General features: G+C 39.9%; 1 protein-coding gene across 2 annotated transcripts in view; it reads right to left on the bottom strand.

The window, feature by feature from the left end:
• ADAMTS12 (ADAM metallopeptidase with thrombospondin type 1 motif 12) overlaps nucleotides 1-22,252 on the bottom strand; it is a 332,472-nt gene that overhangs the window by 84,787 nt on the left and 225,433 nt on the right. For both annotated transcript variants that reach the window (XM_040494910.1, XM_040494900.1), the window contains exons 10-13: nucleotides 19,822-19,914; nucleotides 18,253-18,398; nucleotides 13,466-13,635; nucleotides 1,637-1,770 (exon numbers count right to left, since the gene is read on the bottom strand). In XM_040494910.1, coding sequence (XP_040350844.1) covers nucleotides 1,637-1,770; nucleotides 13,466-13,635; nucleotides 18,253-18,398; nucleotides 19,822-19,914 — 543 coding nt within the window. The remainder of the gene's footprint in view (nucleotides 1-1,636; nucleotides 1,771-13,465; nucleotides 13,636-18,252; nucleotides 18,399-19,821; nucleotides 19,915-22,252) is intronic.

Raw genomic sequence — 22,252 nt, forward strand, 5'->3', positions numbered from 1 at the left:
ATCCCAGAGGTTCTGAATCATTAGGTTTGAGATAGAGTCCAGACATCACTAGTTTTTAAAGGGTCTTCAGATGATTCTAATAGGCAGCCAAGCCTGAGAACCACTGCTTTGGACTGTGATGGGGCTGTTTTGGCCCGAATTAGCTAGACAAACCTTTCCCCACTGTGGAGAATAGATCTAACCCAAATACATATATATTGATTACTTTTGGCTCTTTGTAGCTACAGTGATAATTCCTAATGAGTGTGAAGAAGAATTTCACGTGAGCTCCTTCTAATGTAGAGTATGACTGTGACTTCCTTTCAGCTCATTCATTCCTGGGAATCATCATGTTGCCTCTTATGCTTTGGTCCCTACTGGAATAAGTCAATAGGCAACTTGAAGGTAATAAATGTATCTTCCCAGGGTCCTGAACATTCATGGGCAAGGGCTTTCCATGGCAGCAACTCAGTCCAGTGGGGAAAAAAATTATGATAAACATTGGCAAAAACAAATAAAATGCATTAAGAGTTTATTGTGTGTCAGGGGCTCTGTTAGGGGCTTAAAATATATGTCTTTATTCTTCTTGACACCAACGAGGAGGATACATTAACATCCCAATTTTAAGAAAAAGAAACTGAGTCTCAGCAAAATGTATAGAGTTATACAGCCGGTAAACAATGGTATTAAGTTCATATTCTGGAGCCTGAGAACTAAGCATTATGCTTTACGAACAGTTAATTAGAACTTTATAACTTTTCTTTCACTGATTAAAAACACTTTTTCTTTAAACTGAGATTTATGCCTGGGTGTTGGATCACAAAACTTGTTCATCAGTTCTTTGCAAACCAGACCGCGAGCACTGGAAAGGAATTCTTCAATGGTTGCACAGATAAAAGCATTGACGAATCAGGTCTCAGTAATTTATAAAAAGGTGGAGTTGAAAATGGAGTCAGTGTGGAAAAGTTAAACAGAAATCAGAAAACTTGGCTTAAAACTACCTGTCATGCCATGTCTCTTCCTGAGAAGACCATGTTGGCAATCAATGTAAAAATACTTTTTGCAAAACTATACAAACCACTGTTAATTTCAGCTTTTTTCTCAAATTTAAGTACTCTGTTGGCAAGTAACCAATGAATAATTAAAAAAAATTTTTTTTGATGTTTGTTTCTGAGAGAGAGAGAGAGGGAGACAGAATCTGAAGCAGGCTCCAGGCTCTGAGCTGTCAGCACAGAGCCTGATGCAGGGTTCAAACCCATGAACCTCGAGATCATGACCTGGATCGAAGTCAGCCGCTTAACTGACCAAGCCACCCAAGCACCACCAAATGAATGATTTAATACCAGTCAAATAATCAGGGTTGCCTTTCCTAATAATTCTTCCTTGAATTTGGTTCTTCTTCGGTTTGGCCTTACTCTATGCCTAAAATAATATCACAGAGCACATCAACAAGTCAAGTAAGAAAGACCACAGCAGGAGGGAAAGTTTTCAATTTCAAATTGTTGACCCTGATGAACAAGTCTTATCTCATAGACCATATATAAAAGCCAGACCACGTGCAATTATCATGAAAGCAAAAGCTTAGAACATCTGACTTCCTAAGTTAATAAAAATCATGATTTTATAAAGTTGTAGATGAAGGAAACATACCCAATACCTTACATATGCCATTAATACAGACATTTCTGCTATTGCCGCCTTCAAAGCAAGGGGTACCATCAATGACAGCATCCAGCATTTTCTCGGAAAACTGGCCATCTATGGGTCGGCAGTAGAGCTCACAAGGATGTGCTGGAGTGAAAAAGAAACAAATCCTTGCAAGTTAGCATTTTTAGCTCAGCACCCTTCCTGCAGGATTCTTTTGTACATACAATGCCCCCAAGTGTTGTTCATCTGGAAATTCCCATCTTTCACCTTTCTGTGATGCATGCTGAAATGTAGGCTTTTTTCTTTATCCAGTTAAAGGGTTTTACAACAAATTAAATTGGGAAGATTGTAACCCTTCGTTACAAATGATGAGATCTTTTTCAATCCAACACTGAACTGGGCTTGTAAAAATAAGATGCAGCGCTTCTGGGGTTAACCTAGAAGAGAAATATTAGCAACCAGTGCTGTATGACTCCAGACAAGCATGACACCTGCCCACTACTTGCTGCGAAGTAAGTGGACCTCTAGGGAAGAGGGAGTCCCCTCCTAGTGGGCCAACTCCATACTTAACACCACTGCCACAATCATGACCCCACTCCCAACAAATATCTTTCTTTATTCTCCTCAAATCCGAGAAGTCCTTGGACACAGATTTATAGACACAGAGAAACAGAAACTCTGATTTTTTTTTTTTATGCTGAAGCTGAAGCCTATAATGGTTTACCATAATGGTCTATCTCATCATGCTGGGTCCTACAATGAACGCATTCTAGGGTTGATTTTTCTACTCCCTTGTGAATGCGGATAGGGTGATTTCCAGCACAGGAATGGTTCTAAAGATTTATTAAATAAAATATGTACCTATACACAGGTAACTACAGTTATCAGAAAGATAGATAACTTTTAAAATATAAATTACCTTAAGATTTTTAATAGGTAATACATGTATAAGAAGAATTCAAATAGCAATTTTCTTTTGAATATTACATCTTGTTTTTTTTTTTTTTTTTCCAAATGAAAAACTTGAGAATTTCTTTTTCAGAAAGGTCTTTCTAGGGGGTAACCCCTTTTGGAGCTGTTTATTGGGGGAAATCCTTGAATTTCCTCATGGTAAGACCAGCTTAGGGCTCAATGAGACCACCCACAGGCCATGGACCCAACCCATGTTGGATGGGTGGTAAATGCAAAGCCAGAGTGCTCAACCCTAGGCATGGCTTCTTGAGGATGCAATGATCCATTTGGTAAAGAAATAAAAGTATAACTAAGAGCAGAAACTCAAACAATGAAACCCTGGGCAAACTTTAGACAGAGGTCAAAAGCATCTGTTTAAAGCTTAAAGGAAAAGGGTAAAAGTAGATAAAGAACAACTAACTCATTTTATACAACGAGCAGTGGATAGGTGGTCTGAGAAAATGAACAAAGTCCAAATGAGTTGGAGAGATCACAGCACAAAGTGCCAATGGAAAAGGGCCAGAAAACTCCCGGGACCAGGCAAGACATGGGATTATTGTAAACTTCATTCCTGGCAGTGTGATTAGCTCTGTCACTGCCTGAACTGAGCCAGCAGTATTTACAGGGAGCCTCCTGGGCACAGCTCTGCCCTCCTAGAGACAGAAACATCCATCCAGGTGTGCTGAGTCGAGGGAATCATTTCATGAAACACAGGGCTATTAAGTACTTGACAAGTTAAGTAGAAGGATGGAGGCAGGGAAACACTTTTAAATAAGACTTTGATTTGAGCTTTAGAATTTGGATTTGAGATTTTTGTACTTGGACACATAAAGCAAAAATAGAAAGCAGCCCTGAAGAGTTCTGGAGCTTTTCTATAGGAGTTACCTGTTTCAGCCTGCAAGGAAGGCCTGGGACCAGAGAGGGGCCTACGGCACAAAATTTAAGAAGGCACTCACTGCCAGGAGTTGCATAAATGGGTCCTCCTAGCAAGTACATCTCCATCCAGTGGCAGATGTTGAATGAATTCCAGAACGCTAAAGTTCCAATGTTTGCCTTCATTTTACTCTCCCTGGACTTGTGCTATTTGACCCCTTCCCCAGGGGAAAACACTACTAGGGCCTTTCACTACTCTTATTTATATAGTGAGGTAAGAGGAATTTTGCTTAATAAAATAATAGCCAATATATCACTTGCACACTATTTCCCAGATCTGGTTGTTCTTCATAGTGGTTATCTATCTCATTTTAACAACCACAATCACCCTATGGTGTTAGTTCTTTTATTGTCACCATTTCATAGATGAGGCATAGAAAGATTAAGTTTCTCAAGACCTCACAGCTTGAGTGGCAGAGCTAACCCTGGTGGTTTAACTTAGAGCCCACTTTACTAGCATCTAACCTACAGACACAGAATTTTCTTGAACAAAAGACAAATGTCTTTGATAAGCTCTCTAAAGAATCCACTCTTAATGTTATTAGGCAATGCATTTATTTACAGATCAAATCTGAGGTGCCAACTTGGCAGAATTCCAATGGGGCTCCATTTTAATATCTTCTCACAGGGCTTAAATATAGTGAGAATCATCAGACTCTGGAGCCATTTATTTCTACAGAGAGTATATGTGAAAGTTTTAGCTCATGAAAGTCCAATATTTCCTTGAGAAAGTTACTTAAGCTTTCTGTGACTCTGTTTCTTCATCCAAAAAAATGGGGGTAATAATACCTACCTTGCAATGTAACTGTGAGGGTTAAGATGGAGATTGTATGTTGAGCGCTCAGCGTGGTGCTTGATATACAGTAAGTGCTTAACAAATGGCAGTTATTATTGTTGTTTTCACCTCCTTATCATGAACTCGATAAATTCTAAAGGTCCTTGCAGCTGCCCCACCACACTCTGCTATCTACCATGATAGCAGCCAAAAGACACATATTTTGCAATGCTGATTCAACTCTCATTCCCACACAGACAAATCTTTCCTGAAATAGCCTCTTCTCCTTAGATTATTCTGTTATGCCACTTCTAATCAATGCTGCACTAAATTCACACTTTGTTTCACTATATTCTAAACACTTTCTGTCTTGTTGCTGTAGCATAAAAAATTCTAGATCCTGCTAGGTCAGTAAGTGGCTCCATGATCTCCCTTTACTGCCACTGTGGACCTGGTTCCAAGATGTTCCACTCATACAATAACTACTGAGGTCCTCACAGCTCTACACTTCCAAGACTATGGATTTTACAAGCTCCTCAACCTAACTGCCATACCCTCAAGGGCACTTCAGTCATTTGTGCATTGACCAGCTACTGCTGGCCAGCTAGCAGCTAGATCCACAGGGATTCAGCTCTCAGCCCTGACTCTCACATCTTGCCCAAGTCCTTCTTGGTCTCTAGTCTGCACTGAGGGGATTGGCAGAGAATAATATTAAAATCTCCAATGAGGTATTTGGCATTGAGTGGTTATTTAAATGTGATTATTATCACTAACCTTTCCTAGTGAATACTAGCAGGGCATTATACCTAGAAAAGGCTCTTAACCCATGTTTACTAATTAACAAACATGATAAAGGTCAACACTGTTAGGGAGAAAATTTTGGACCAAGTGGCAAAGAGATCATCTCAATCCTGACAGATAATCAACTCAGTCATAAAAATGAACCTTGACCTTAGTGATAGAAGTAAAGGATGCGGGGGCGCCTGGGTGGCTCAGGTGGTCAAGCGTCTGACTTTGGCTCAAGTCATGATGTTGCAGTTCACAAGTTCAATCCCTGCATCTGGCTCCACACTGACAGTAGAGAGCCTACTTGGAATTCTCTCTCCCTCGCTCTCTGCCCCTCCCCTGCTTGTGCTCTCTCTAAATAAATAAATAAATAAATAACCTTAAAAAAAAGTCAAGGATATTCATTGAAATAATGAAAGTTTTATCCAGAAATAAAAGGACAAATCAATTTAGTTGTATTTACATAATGTTGTTTAGTATATTCACAGACTCACTGTGCAGTACTATGAGAAATGAGGTAAGCTGTAATGCCATGACGTTCTGCTAATGAATAAAAAAAGCTGCAGAATTGGCAAAGTATGATTTCATTTGTGTGCAAACTAAAACCAGCTGTTAACAATGGTTGCCTCTAAGGAGTAAGTTAAGCATGATGGGATGAGAATTTATTTTTATTTCATTCTATTATGCACATTTGCATTTTTTTTTAAAGAAGCATACGTTCCTTTCAAAAATAATGTCTTGGCTCTCAGACAGCAACACTAGAAAGGTCTCTTTTCTTCTGTGATAATAACACATCTCCATGGAGAGAGGCCCTCATTTCCAGACTTCACTTTGCTTGTGCAGTATGGGATTACTACGTCCTTCAAGGTTAGACAGGCTAGCTGATGTATACTTCATGTAAGAAACACAAATTTCTCCTGAATCTAAGCACAGTGGTCTCTGGTGTCTTAGGAATAATCTAATAAATAATCTTTGGGCAACAACAATAATAGCTCACAGACCCACCTGTCCTGACTCCCCAAACTTGCATACCTATGACCCATAGGGGTGCCTAAGGCCTGAAAGAGCCCTGTACTTGAAAGCAGCCTTTGGGAATTGAAGGTTCAAGGCTATTTCAGCATTTTAGAAGACTGAACCCCACTTCCCTGTCTTCTCCACTGGCCTTTGTTTTTCATGGCACTCTGGGCATGTCATTAGGTGATCTATGATAGGGCTCTGCAGAAGGAGACAGGGGTAGCAATAGACACTCTTAGTTCTCAATGGTCATCATGAGTCTCAGGAGTCTGTCCCAGACATCAGCCTCAATGATTCTGTAACATCCACAGAGTATTTTCACTGTCTCATGTTTATTCATCTGTCCTGACACATCCCTTTGTCTGAATCATAGATTTTTTTTTTCTCTACCTTTCAAGAGCTTTCAAATCTATTTATAATTCAGCTAAGTGAAACCTCTCAGACTCATTTACTGGTGAACTCTCACCCTTACACTGATTAATCCTCTCAAAGGAAGCTTAGGTAGCTGAATGAACTTATTGAATCAAAGGTTGCATTTTCAATTCTGGTGAAACAGGATGGCTCAACATTTTTGGATAATGATGTTAAAGAGTGGTCATTAGAAGTGAAAGATAAAACTTGGTACGAAGGATAAAAAATATTTCTTAGGTCAAGGAATACTTTTGACGCATTTCACATTCGTAAGTAGAGTGCTACTGGAGTTTCACCATTTAAAAAAGTCCAGTTTCTAAAGTCCATTTGCAGGCAGGGCCCCATGGGTATGAACCCCATGCAGTTGGCCAGGGCTTCACACGTGGTCGAATGATCTGTGTCGCTGTCTTAAGACTTTTAATTTTATATTTGAACTTATGTTTTCTAAGTAACGTCTGATGAGACTATGAAATGTGTTATACCAGCAGAAGATGCATGTTATACACACACCTGCTGTTTCTTTCCAGATTTTAAGAAATACCAAACCTGAAGCAAAAGGCATAACTTAAAATGTTTTATTGTTGTAACAAGAAATATTTAACTTAAGACAGAAACTCAGTTTAATCAGCTGAGCTGAGCCTTTAGATCAGCTTGGAGGAAATAACAAAAATATATGATAAGTCCTGACCAAAAGCTCAACCGAAACTCAAATAATTACCAGGACTCTGTAACTTTGGCTAGTCTAAACTTGTATAGTCTTTTACCTTCTGATAGGGTAATATTACAATCCCTAAATATATCAAAATATATATTAATTAAACATAAGAAGGTATTAAAATTAATGTATTCTACAATAACCATGGAGGCATAAAAACCAAGCACAGAGCTATTTTTTTTTAATAAATTAAACCTAGGGGGCGCCTCTGTGGCTCAGTTGGTTGAATGTCTGATCTTGGTTTTGGCTCAGGTCATAATCTCATGGTTTGTGAGTTTGAGCCCCACGTTGGACTCTACACTGACAGTGTAGAGACTGCTTGGGATTCTCTCTCTCCCTCTCTCTGCTCCTCCCCCGTTGTTGCTTTCTCTCTCCCTCTCTCTCTCTCTCTCTCTCTCTCAAAATAAATAAATAAACTTTAAAAAATTAAAATAACTAAACCTATTTCACTGATATCTTAGACTTTCTATTTACTATAAATTTTTGTGTTATGTTATCTTTTGATTATGATATTTAAGAATCGTGATACTACATTTGGAATTACAATTTAATTTATTTGAGAAATATAGTAATTTTGTGATAATGCTTAAATGTTGAGAAAAAATGGTTTTCAAAGATTCAAGACAGATTAGTTGAACAAACCTAGCATTCATCATAATGCAAATAATTTTGGGGGCTCATCTACCCCCAACCAGAATTCCTGGGCCATGAAATCATCTGTTTTCTAAAATAGAAACATCATCCTCGGTAAAATTCAAAACCCAATGCATTGTTGTTAAGGACACAGGCTAATCGCAGTCTCTGTTTTACTGGTTAATATTTAGGCTGCGGAGTTGGGCCTGGGCTAACTCCTCCTGGCTCTACTGTAGAGTCTGAGTTTGGGCAAGTCAATTCTCTACATCTACTAGCATGTCCGTAAAAATTGGGTCAAAACCTTAAATTTCCTCACAGGATTTTCTTATGGAGATAAAATCAGGAAAATGCACATACCATACTGAGTGAAGTGCCTGGCACAGAGCAAACACTGACATAAATTTAATATAAGCTGTTCTCATTGTCAGTTAGGAATTCGTTTCATTGCAAATAGCAGAAAAATGTTGCTTCCTTGTCTTAAATAGACAGGAGTTTATTTCTCCCACGTGACAGGAAATTCAGAGGCAGTGATGAGTGAGCTTGGGAAGCTCAGGGCAAAATACAGGCTGGCACACACCCCCTTTCCCAGGTGGAATATGTGTGATATTCCTCGGACACTCCTGGCTGCCCAAGAGCAAAGGGGAGGGGTTTAAGTGCTTGCCATGGTGATGTGGGAAACTAACACAAATGAAAAGTTAAATTTCCTTACTGCCTACAGCCCATTGACAAGTCTTTGAGACCAGCAGAGTGACTTCCCTCTAGGAGCTCAGCTACCTTGATGATGACACTTTGCTGGGGGCAAAAGAGAATCTTAGCTTAACATTATCCCAACCTCGAGGATCCTGTAAGTCTACTTCCTTTATCTCAACTGCTCCAAGATATATGCTGACAATCATACTCCAAGCTTAGGCCGTGCCCCCCGCCATATACATCTGAAGGGTCTCATGACTGAGGTTTTATTAAACAGTAATAAGTGGTGTTTCCCTAGCAACAACTGGCCACTCAAAGTCCTGGAAACCTTGCTTCCAAAATACCTTAGAGTCTTACTCTATCCTTGACCCCCTTCCAACCTGAGGGTTAGCCGTCACAACCCCAGTGCAGCTCTTCCTGCCCACAGGTCCTGTCCCAGTGCTTTAATAAAATCACCTTTTTGCACCAGACGTCTTCAAGAATTCTTTCTTGGCCACCGGCTCTGGACCCCACCATCACCCCAAAACTTCATCAGTAGGAGTATAAATCTCTCCTCCTTCCAGTCTTCCTGCTCAGCCATCTCAGCAGGGGCATCGGCTTTCTGGCTACAGTGTGATCTGCTGTACCCCAGACAGCAGGAGGGGGAAGGGTGCATGGCAGAAAGGTAAGGGGGTGAGGGCCAGCGGGGTCAGTGCCTATTAAAAGCCCTCCCAGAAGCCTTACCCAAGGGGGACTCCATCTTTAACTCTTTGGTCTGGATTGGGTTTCCTGGGCATATGGGTTCCTGACTCTTTCCCTTTTCCCTCTTCTACTGTAGAGGAAAGTGAGGGTGAAAAGGGTTGTGATTGGCTTTGAGGTGTCTGCAAACATCATCCTTATTAGTCCATCATTTCCTCTCTTGAAGCCATAGGAATCCCTAACTAGTCAAAACAGGGGCTTCTGGCTAAACGATCTCCCAGTTGCTCCCCACACTTATATTCTCTTTAAAGATTGTTTCTCTCAAAATCCCAAGTATTCCTGTAATAAGCTCTGTGCACACCACCCAGGCCCCCCAGGTGCTGGGACTCATCCCTCCAGCTCCTGGGAGCACTGCCAGCACTAGCCCTGAGAGCTTCCTTACCAAGGACACTCACTCCTTCCCAGGGTGGACCACACGCAGGGACCAGTCCCCGTGGGGCATAAAGGTTTAGCTCTCCCACTTCAACCTGGAAACCCAGAAAGCCTGTTCCAGCCGCAGAGCGCCCTGTGGGGTAGGATAAGGCCTCTGCTGAGCCTGCACTGTAGCTCAGCTCCCCCTGCACACTCCCTCTTCCTTCCTTCTTCCCCCTCTTCTTCCACAGCTGCTGAACCTCCTGTATGCTACTCCTGTCTCAGAGTCTGCTTCCGAGGGAATCCTAACTGCGGCAACTCCTGAAAGGTATTCCTGAAGGATCCTATTCCACAAGGAGCAGATGTGGTTCAACTTCACGTCAGACCCTCCACATTTGCTGGGAACCTCACTGGCTTCAAGCATTAATAAGGCTTAAATATCTACAAGCAACAACTGAAAAATGAGCCTAAATGAATTTGGGCTAAATTAGGTAGTCTGAGAAAGATGAAGACCTAAAAAGAGAGATTCCAGGAAAGTGATGACATCAAGATCAGGCTCTGGTCATTTCCTAATAGAAGATGCAGAATATAAACATATTTCTATTAACATAGGCCAATGAAGCCCCTGGAAATCTATACAAATTAGTTTAGGTCTATCTATCTAACATCTATCATCTATCTATCTATCTATCTATCTATCTATCTATCTATCTATCATCTATCTATCTATCAGCTTCTTAGACTTATGCTTCAATTCCAGCTCCATTATATAAAACCCTGTAACCTTAAATAAGTCATTGTCTCCTCTGAGACTAAGCTTCTTTACCTGTAAGGGTGGGGAGGGGATAAGTGAGACAATACAGAGTCTCATGCTGATAAAATGCAGTTGATTGTGGCAGCTCTTCATACCGGTGCCTACATGAAAGTGATCAAACGGAGTTTGGAAAATTTTCTTTTTGTCAGGAGTGTTGGTTAAGAGAATGTCTATATTGGAAAGGAAGTTGATCTAGATTAGCAGTTTTCAAATCTTTTAAGCAGAAGAATTAATTTTCTTTTTCCAAACAAGATCTTGCAAATAAAACAGATAAAGTCAGGATTTTATTAAGCATAAATTTTGTAAGTTCAAGTACATAGCGTTTAAAAATAAGTCAGTGGGATCTAAAGAAATTATTAAGATAAACAGAAAATTTTGAAATGAAGCTTATGGATGGCAGTTACAGACTTACACTGGCTGCAGCATCTAATTATTTTCTGTGAGTTTTTTCGTTGCACAATATTGAAAAATCTTGACTCATACAGACAAACAATTGCAAATGAGAACAGGTTAAAGAAACTCAACCTACAATCCCAGGATATTTTTCAATTAAATTATGTTCATGAGAGACTTTTATTTTAGGGTGTGCAGAAAGCCAAGTCAATTTGACTGTGTAACTTACAGCATTGTGGCCTTTCATATGTTAAAACTTAATGTATAATTTTGAGTGTAAGCATTGCTCTTTATGGCACTTTTAAATGCCAGTTTAACATTTTTTTTTTGAAAAATGAAAGTAGAATCAAGCATTTTGGGAAGCCCTGGGATTCCAAGCAGCAGAGTACGAAAACTACAAGATTTGATGGAGTTTCTACGATTATTCCAAATGTTTAAATCTATGACTCTTCTGTCATTGGCTAGTTAGTGCATCTCCTGAAGGTCACTTACCAAGACACTTAACACCGCCCACTGTGTGGGCTGAATACTCTGCTGTGTATTTACTTTATCCAATGGTAACTTCTAATGGTAAGGCTGGGAGGGGGAAGTGCTCAATGCCTGGCCTGGAATAAATGCTCCATACCTAGCTGTTGACATGAACAACCAAGTATACTTCTTTCTACTAGGGGTGCCCATCAACTAAACAAATAAAAACTCTGTAGGTTAGAGTTTAATAAGGGAAGGAAATCAGTGTGTTGATCAAGGTAGTAGCTACTTGGGTGAGCAGCTAAGTCATTATGCTTAAATAATGGCACAGGAGCCTGCAAGAAAACCACCAGGATGGAGACGGAGGCTGATAACCCAGGTATATAGTGTTGACACTCAGCTTAATTCCCTCATATCAGCCTCAACATCAGTGACAGATGCAAACTAACCACTCCAAAGCGGGTGAAATTTATGTCTGCTTTCATGATTCATTTATTTAGTACCCATTGCTCTGCTATGTAATATGGAGGCATATGACAAATGCTTTTTAAATAAAGGAAAAGCCAAGCCAAACCAAATCTTTTTATTCTAAGCCCAGCTACTCAAGCTGTCAGAGTTCAGCACACACAATCCCCACCCTGCATCAGGCAGGGGGCGGACCCTGTCACAACCCTGGGATAGTTATGCTATCTTAGTTCTGGAAGGTTGCTCATTTGGGGTCTATAATACTACTGTCCTAAATAGTTCCAACATAATAGAGAATGTCAAAAATATAAATATAGATGGTACTAATTGGAAGTATCTTTCATCATTAGTTTCTTGTGTCTGTGCGTGTGTGCGTGTGTATGTGTATGTGTGTGTGTGTGTGTGTACATGAGTACACACATGAGTTTGGCTGGATTCAAATGCCAGGAACAGGAAGCTGAATTGCACTAGTAACCAAATGACTCATCCCCCTAGAGCAATGAATGATGCTCAACAATGTGGGAGCAAGGAGAAGACATTGCTCGTGACAACCAAAAGCCTTCAGGGTAGTTTGGGGACCCAATACGGGCAAAGCACCACTGAGTCTTTCCTTCAAAAGCAATTGACTATATCATTTTTTTAACAGGCCACATATGTAATTTTCATTCACTGGCTGACACCTATGATTCCTCTTGTGTTTTCAGAAACTTAAAAAAATCATGAAATTTTGGGATGAGCACTGGGTGTTGTATGGAAACCAATTTGACAATAAACTTCATATATTGAAAAAAAATAAAATTAAAAAAAATCATGAAAAATTTTCTGGTTAGTTATTTTTTACTCCCTGACTCAAATCTCCTTAGCTCAGGAAAATCTTTTCTCTTTGTCTACTTGAATAATAACACACTGCACAGATATTTTTTGATGCCAATCTATAGCTAATGGTTAATGATTCTTCTTCATTTTCAGGAGAGAAGGTGTAACTGGTGCTGATACAGGGGTAGCATTGCCAAAGTTGTCCCATTCTGCAGTTCAGTTATGTCACCATGCCCTGATGAGCATCCTTTAATTACTTCATTTTATTTTGTACCCTTCTTATACTGTCCTGTACTTTAAAAAAAAAAAAAAAAGTTTATTTCTGGCCCAGAGCTGGGTCTCACTTATTTCTGATGAAGGCATTCTTATCATCCTGTTTTTCCTTGTGCTTTTCTCCTGTCAAATGGAATTATTGACTCTATTTTAAATGTCTTCCCTTTTTCTTCTTCCAGTAGTAAGACTTCTCATGCTTAAGAGTCCTCAACACTTCCTTAGAAGTCTTCCCTGAAATTAGTCCAAACTTACAATGACCTTTTCTGAATTTCTGCCAAAATTATAGTCAGTTCACACTCTCATCAATGAGCACTTTCATCAGTAATCAAGTACTTTCATTGATTGCTTAGCTGCACCATGTTTTGAAGGGAGCCACCATGTTTGATAAGCTTCTCTTTTATCTCCCCCAGAGCTCAGCACAGAGTTGGATATATTCAGCTTTCAACATTTGCTGATCAACCTAAGCAGGTCGTGTTTCCATTTTCAGAAGTATAAAACTCCTCATGGTACAATTCTCTCTTTGTTGAACTTTGCAGGGCATCCCAGACATTCTGTGGTCTCTCTTGTGGTGGCTGCGGCCCTAGATCTGGAATATATTGTCAAAGCTCCTTACCTGGATTAAAAACTGGAAACCAGTGGTAGAATTCATTCTTGTAGGGAACGGTGTCAAACTCACTGCATTGCATCTGCCGAAATGTTGGTGCATCTGGGCGACAGGGGTGGACGTTGCACAAGCGATAGCGTTTTCTTTCTCCGGTGCAGTACTTCCCTCCAAACTTTGGTCTATGAATGAAACAGACAAGTGGTTTTTTTAGTTTCCTTAAAGGCTAGCATTTTTCCTTAAACATCCCCTGGCATCTGGTCATGGCTGTTCTTTGCCAAACCATGTCCTGTTCTACCCTTACAACTTACCTTTTAAGTCAATTCTTCCAATTTCACACATTTTTTTGGTTGTTGTTGTTGCCTATGACCATTGAGTCCCAGGTCTATAGTTGCCTAATTTGAAATACTGTGTGTATCTTTTTGACTTATATATCCTCCTGGCCTTCAAAACTGAAAATATATACTGAGAACGGATACATCATATTCCCTCCAAAATCTGCTCCTTCCCTACTTCCTACTTAGCAAGTTTCAAGTGGTCAGATTTCAGAAGCCTCCATCCTTTGCCTTCCTTTGACCCCACTGTCCATCAGCCGCCCAATCACCAGCCATGTCTTTGTACTTGCTTCCTTCTCTTCGTTTCCATAGTCACCAAACTAATCCAATCTTTAACTCTATTCCTGTCTCCCCTCCACCCATCTTTTCCTTCACTCAATCTACTGTACACACACCTGGTTAATTTTTAGATTAATGTAATTATTTTAGTTTCTTGTTTCAACCCTTTTCACGGCACCCAATGATCACAGAATCAAGTCCAGCCTCTTCAGCTTAGCACTCAAAGCCCTCATGATCCTGACTTAATTCACCCTAACAACTACTTCTCACCCTCCCCTTCATTTGCATACTGCTTCAGTGAGGCAGGCTGACTTATTTTATGTTTCTTTTCTGTGCCTCTGGATAGACTTCCCCTCTGGTAAGTCTCTGAATGTCTACATGCTACCTATGCTTTCAGGACCGAATAATGCTATGTCTCCATCATAAATTCTTCTTGGATTTCTGCCAGAAGTAGTCTCTTTCTCCTTTTCAGTGACACTTGATTGAACCTACTATCTACTTCCAGCACTTATCATTCCAAAACATAGCTCACTAATGATCCAATCCAAGTTCTATGTCATGTATGGTCTCTAAGTCATACTTTGAGTACAGAAGCCTCTTAAACATTCAACGAATGAATAAGTTAATCTTATTTTAGAATAGTGCCTGGGTGGCTCAGTTGGTTAAGTGTCCAACTCGATTTCAGCCCAGGTCATCATCTCACGATTTGTGGGTTCAAGCCCCGAATCGGGCTCTACACTGACAGTGCAGAACCTGCTTAGGATTCTCTCCCTGTTCCTCTTCTATTAATTCTCTCTCTCTCTCTCAAAAGTAAACAGAAACATTAAAAAATTAAAAAAAATAATCCTTCTCAATCTTTTATTTCCTTTGCAATACACTTACGGGCAATAACAACCTACCCATCAGGATCAATTATTTACTCAAAAACGGAGGAAGAAATATAAAAAAAGCTGCTGTCATAGAAGAGGAGGAACTCTCTGTCCTTTAAGAAAGCTCCAGACAGTCTATGTATGCCTTCTTATCTCCACCTCACTGCATCTGAGATTAGGTATTGTGTCTGCTATTGCAGTGCAGCATAATGGGGTTAAATAGCCTGGGGTTTGAATTCTGCTTTACTTTGTATTTTAGTTAGATTATTTTGAACAAGTTACCTTAGCTTGTGTGTGTGTGTGTGTGTGTGTGTGTGTGTGTGTGTGTGTGTGTGAAATGAGCATGATAGTTCTTAACTCACATGATGGGAACACTGAGTGAGATAATGCACATATTTAGTAGAGTAGCTAACACAGGGTAAGAGCTCAGTAAATGACAGCATTTCTGGACTATTGTGAATAATAATCAACAAGTATTTATACAATACCATGTGTTCAACATCATTTTCACGAAGAGGAGAGTACAAAAAAGGGCAACTGATGCCCTGTGTCTCCTAGAAGCTTATAGTCTTGCTTAGGAGAAAAAAAATATCATCTATATAATAAATGAGATAAAATTTAAGAGCAATTATGTATCCTTGACTGTAAATACAACGAGAGTTTAAAGAAGGGCGAGAACAGTGGAAATAAGACTGATTGGAAAGAATTTATGGAAGAATTGTCTTGGAGAATGTTCTTAAAGAATGCATGGAAGTGGCTTCTCAGAGCAATGGCAGAAAGCATGCCAAGTGAGCAGCCTAGATGAAATCACATTCTAAAGGCACAGGAAAGTAGGACATCTGCCTAAAGTGCCCCACTGATAGTGGGAGAGCCAAGATTTAAACCCTCATCTGCCTTAATCCACAGCCTGAGCCCTCATCCACTGTGTTATATTGCATGACCATGCAATCTAGGGGGACAGAAACCTCAAGCCTTGGCATCTGGTTCATTTCTGGTTGCAGTTGTACTTCTCATGAAGTTCTTCTTGAACAACCATGAGGTTTTCTATACCTCCTTCCCCTCCTTTCTTAATGTGGTTTGGGTAGACTTCTGTTCCTTGAACATAAAAGAGCTTTGACCAAGGCAGTTCATAATCATTGACTCCATGTTGAAGGTTCTAAGAATTGTCCATGATATTAGATTGGTTTTCTATTCATGATGATGGAGTGATACTCTATGACTTAGCACCTCTCCAGTTCGTACCATCCAACAAACATCACTAAAAGCCTTTTACAAACCCAGCTGTCTTCTCACTAGATATCTGACCAACATCAAGGATCCAGTCTCAATGTCCACTAGTCATGCTCTGACCTGAATCTGTGACCATGTTTCCATTGTCATTGTTTTCAATAAACTTCAGCAAACCAGCTACTGAGATCAAACATGGTCACTCACCTGAGGAGACTCTATGACAAATTATGGTCTCTAAGATGGGGGTTAATGCCATTTTCTCCATTAAGCCAAGTTAGAGATTCATCCTATAGTCCCTCAACAAAGATGTCCCTTTCTGACAACCACAGATCACCAACCATCCAACCAAGAGGCTACAGATGAGTGGTTGCTGAATACAGAGCACTGAAAATAGGTCCCAGAGCAAATTGCCTGCATTTCCTCATCTCTACAATGGAAATCACAATGAAGATTTTCTGTACAAATAAAGTACTCCATTCCTGGTTTTGATTTTTTGAAGTCACAGAAATTTGCATTTAAACAAAAGCAACTTCAGGGTACCTGGATGACTCAGTCAGTTGAGAGTCCGACTCTTGATTTTGGCTCAGGTCAGGATCTCATGGTTTGTGAGTTTGAGACCCATATTGGGCTCCTCACTGACCATGTAGAGCCTGTTTGAGATTCTCTTTCTCTCCCTCTCTCTCTGTCCTTCCCACACACTCTCTCTTAAAATAAATAAATAAACTTAAAAATTTTAAATAAAAGCAACTTTTATCAAAGAGTAAGATTTAAGAAAAATTTTATCCAAATTCCTCAAATATATAGTTTTATGTGTGGTAAATGATAAAGATATCATAATAACTACTATAATATATACCATTCACTGACAGTTTAATGTAGTAGGTATTGAGTTAATGTCTTTATATTAACTTAATCCTTAGGAGAAATTTGTTACATATATTTATTAAATTTATGCATATATACATAGAGTAATATAATTATTAATAAAAAAGGAGAAGTAATATTTGGAACTGAGATAATGAGGACACTGTAATCACATTTATAATTAGTCTTCTAAAAAGTGTGACTCTTACCCTTCAATACAGAATGAAATTCTAGGCAAAAGAAGCTTAATATATTTTTTACTTACCAAAGGCATCATATGTACACTTCTTAAAAATTTTACTTGGAGGGCGCCTGGGTGACTCAGTCGGTTAAGCGTCCGACTTTGGCTCGGGTCATGATCTAACAGTTTGTGAGTTTGAGCCCCATGTCGGGCCCTGTGCTGACAGCTCGGAGCCTGAAACCTGCTTCAGATTCTGTGTCTCCCTCTCTCTCTGCCCCACCCCCACTCACACTCTGTCTCTGTCTCTCAAAAATGAATAAACATTAAAAAAAATTTAAAAAAAATTTACTTGGGAACTAGTATACCAAGAAATAATGAAGTTAAGAATGTAATATATGTTTGGAAAACAAGGGAATTTAAATGTAATTCATATATAGTATCATTATACAAATTTAAAATTTGAAAGGGTTAAGCACTTTAATTAAAAAATTGAAAGCTGCTTTGTGAAATAACTTCTATGGAGCCTTTAACAGGCTAATATGGAAGTCTATGGTTATAAAATCCTTATCTAAAACATTAAAAATAATTATCTTAAAAAATGTACTATTTTATTAGTTATTTAAGGGAAGAAAATTATTTTTATAAAATTATGCATTCATTATGATTGGAAAAAAGCTACAATATTATTAGCAAAATTGAGTATAAGTAATCTCTCAGTGATAGAGTGATGTTATCTAGAAGGATTTAATTGCATAATCTCCTAGGACCTTTCACATAGATGATACTTTTGAAAATGTGCTTATTTCTCCAAATGATGGAATCAGCTTACTTATCCAAGTGCTAGTAAGAATCCAGTGTCTCACCAAAATAAAACAAAACAGAACCAGTTTTCTTCCACCCTCTAAGAATCTTCTGGTTCCCTTTTGTCTTTAGGAACCCATTTTATTTCCCTTAAGAGTCTTGGGGGTCACTGACATCGTGCTATCCAAGATTGGTTTCGGCACTCCCGGAACGAAGGGAACTATTTTTGGTTAGACTTACTCAGGGTTGTTGCAGAGCCTCTCTGCACTCTGGGCTCCGGCCCCACAGGTCCTAGAACAGTGGGACCAGGGTGACCAGCGGCCCCAGCCTCCAGCAATGCTCTCTGGTTTCTTCCCCACTGTGATACATTTGCCAGCCATACACCACTAAAAAGGGAAGAAACAGGACAGGCATACATCACAAAGGTTCCCGTTGCGAGCTGAGCCAAGAACCCCAGAAGTCGAAACCCAATTCTCCCTGAGCAAGCAGGCTTCCTGTGGTCACACATCATATGGAGAACAAAGAGCTCACAAAAAATTTCCCCAAGAATCTTGAGTTTTTGAATCAGAGAATGTCAGTAATTGAATGGAACTTTATGGTGTCCTATTGTAGCTAGCCAATGCTACTCAATGTTCCTCAAAGTGCATGCCAGAATGTAAATCCACACACCTCCTCCTTCACTGAGAAAGTCTTGTTACGAAAAGCAGCTCAGTATGCTTAGGAACACAGCTGCTTTCTAATGTAATTGATTGACCTTCTGCTGCAAGTCCCTTATCTTGTTACAGACCATAAACAAACATTTTGCAGACTGACACTGTGGTTAACACTGTTCCATGTCCTCTATGGGTATTTAGAGTTCACAGCAGAGAACTCATACTCTTGCAAAAATCCACTTATTGTCAAAAACAAAAACAAAGACACTAGTTGAAGTGCTTTCTAATATCAAGAACAATTTTTGCTTTCCTGTAACTCGATTATTTCCAGTTCTAGCATTTCAAGTGGCTCAGAAAAAATTCCGTCCTCTCTCTTCAAGGCAATCCTTCAACAACTATCAGTTTAGGAAGGTGAGCATACAAAAAAGAAACAAAAGAAAATGCGATTTGGTTGTTAGATGATTTGGGCATATTTTATCTGCTGCCCCCTTTTCCTCATTATTTCTGGTCACTGTGTGTTGTGACCAAGTTCTATAATTTCAGTGATGGGTCTGATGCTACTCAAGCTGCATAAAGATACCCAGTAAATGCCTAAATCTTGGGCTCACAACAAACACAACTGATTTTGGTGAGCAGCACATATTACCCTGTTCTCAAGCAGTCTGGAAGATTTCTAGCATCTGAATTCTTGGGTGTCTGGCTTTCCTGCTTAGTTAAATGGGAAAAACTCCAAGAAATGCAGTCAAATGAGATGATGAAAATGAAGAAAACCAGTGGCCCAAATCCAGCATCTTTGGAAGGAAGAAGCCACTGGCTTGCCTTCTCAATTTTTAACATTGGGGGGGGGGGGGGTGGATTCCAAATGAAGGCTGATCATAAGCTCAGCAGATGTTATTGACCACAAATTCCACCAAAGTTCCTCAGGGAAATTTGGGATGGATGTTTTGCAAGTGAAGTGTAGAACTGGGTCTCAGCCCTCTCTCCTCCACCGTCTCCAGTGAAGGCTCAAAAGACATCATGGAAATAAGATCTTTTCCTCTGGCTAGTCTGACTGTGTGACCTCCATTCACCCAGACAGTTGCTCTCCAGGGCCCTCTCCCTACTCCTCCCAAGAACCCACCACCCTCCCACCTTCCTTCCTCAGCCTGCCAATCACCTTCTTCTCACCACATCGTGTCCCATCTGCAGCAGCGTCCAGCTTAGAGCGACAAAAGCCTTTCACTGAGCACCACAGAGTCTGGCAGACATTCTGGAAAACAAATGTGAAACTGTACTTTTTGCATTTTCAAAACTTGCACAAAAGCATTTCTGCAATGATGGTGAACTATACACTCAAGTCACCCACAAACTTAAAATAGTGCTACTGTTGTTAGTGAGGAAGAGTGATAAAAGGTGATCATTCGAGAACTCTCAATTCAAACTTAATTCGGATTTTGTCATCATTCACAAACACTGGTACGGTCTACTAAGTGATAAGAAAACAGGAGATAAAACACATTTCCTAAGAGTTGAGACTAATTTCTGTAGGGGTGACACAGTCTCACTGACCTCAGGCAGAGTAACTGGTGACATTGGCCATGAAAGGCCAGCGCAAACCATGAATGAAGGAATCTGATTACAAACAGCTGGTGGTTATAACCTGAGCCTGCTCACTGAAAGCAATGGAAACTATTCCACCTACAAACCTAAGCTTATTTACTTATTACTCAGAGTAGCCAGCTTGTTTTATCCTCCAGGGAGTGAAATGAGTCTCCTCCTGGAGGAGGAAAAAGGGAAGGTTGACAAGATTCTTACATGCCATCAGAAATGGCTCTACTGCTCCTATCCAACTTTTAGCCTTTCTTCTATACACTGGTCATCCATAATTCCATCTACTTAATTTTGCTCTAGAGTCACTGTGTTTTAAAATAAGATTTCGGGGCGCCTGGGTGGCGCAGTCGGTTAAGCGTCCGACTTCAGCCAGGTCACGATCTCGCGGTCCGGGAGTTCGAGCCCCGCGTCGGGCTCTGGGCTGATGGCTCAGAGCCTGGAGCCTGTTTCCGATTCTGTGTCTCCCTCTCTCTCTGCCCCTCCCCCGTTCATGTTCTGTCTCTGTCCCAAAAATAAATAAACGTTGAAAAAAAAAATTTAACAATTTTAGAACATTCTCAATCGTTCTCTCTGTAAACTTTGCCTTTCCTTAATTACCACTATTCTCTCCTTCTGGAACTCTTAATTGTCAGTGATGAGTCTTCCCATTCTGTCCTTCGTGTCTCAACTTCACTTTTATATTTTTTAACTCTCAATTTTCTTATATATGAAAGCTGAGAAAGTCTGGATTTCTATCAGGAAAAGACTAGCCTCTCCATCACACAGTTCTGAAAATACTTAAGTGACATGGGAAGTAGTTTTTTCAGCTCTAATTTCCAAATCTGCTGTTTAACCCAAACACGGAATCTAAAATCAATGATCATATTTTTCATTTCTAGCAGTTGTAATTATTTTTCATATCTACCTTACAATTATCTTATAGTGTATTTTTCCTTTTCTCATATGTAGTTCTTCTTTTACATATTAATTTTATTATCCTTACCTGAAATACTTATCCATACTTGAGGGTTTATGATCTCTCCCCCACTTAGCTATAGATGGTTTTATTTTTTTTTTTTTTAATTTTTTTTTCAACGTTTATTTATTTATTTGGGACAGAGAGAGACAGAGCATGAATGGGGGAGGGGCAGAGAGAGAGGGAGACACAGAATCAGAAACAGGCTCCAGGCTCTGAGCCATCAGCCCAGAGCCTGACGCGGGGCTCGAACTCACGGACCGCGAGATCGTGACCTGACTGAAGTCGGACGCTTAACCAACTGCGCCACCCAGGCGCCCCTATAGATGGTTTTAAATTTTGAATTAGAAGCTGGTGAATTCATCTAATCAGAAGCTTTATCTATTGGATTTTTGTTCATCTTTAGCTGAGCATTGGTTTCTCCAGGGCAGGTTTTTAATCTTTGTTTCTACCAGGCATCCCATAGTTTTTTGAGATCAGAAATATGTTCATCTTATATTTTTTTGGCATGGGGGTTCTCCAGCCACACAAGAGTATACATTTGAACTCTGAATCCGTATGAGGCTGGCCTATGGTAAAGTATTTTCTAGTGAGATGGTTATCCACCAGCATCACTCCCCCCTCAAAACGCAAGCTGAGATAAGAGAAGCTTCTCTGCCATCTACCTTTGCTGGCGGTGGTTTCTTCTAGCCCCCTGTCTCATTGAGGCATAGCTCCTCCAGGCCCCCAGCTTCAGGAGGGGTCTCAGTTCCAGCTCCCTGCTCTGCTCCATGTGAAGACGTCATCATCTGTTGCCACTGGATGTTAAAATCAAGGCCCTTTGATTTTTCTCTGCATCAGCTTCAATGTGCTTATCATTCCCTTTTAGTTTTTTCTTCCTGAGGATTTTTTTTAAAGCTTTCTTATAAGTTCATTATGCATTCATAAAGAATGATGTGCTGGGTAAAGAGTACCCAAGAACTCCCTGTACTATTTTTCTAACTTTTTTTGAGTTGCAAGCTTTCAAGATAAAAAAAAAAAAAAGTTATAATAAAAGAGGATG

Source organism: Herpailurus yagouaroundi, unplaced genomic scaffold (assembly GCF_014898765.1).
Source record: "Herpailurus yagouaroundi ecotype Mexico unplaced genomic scaffold, PumYag 29, whole genome shotgun sequence".
NCBI classification, from domain to species: Eukaryota; Metazoa; Chordata; class Mammalia; order Carnivora; family Felidae; genus Herpailurus; species Herpailurus yagouaroundi.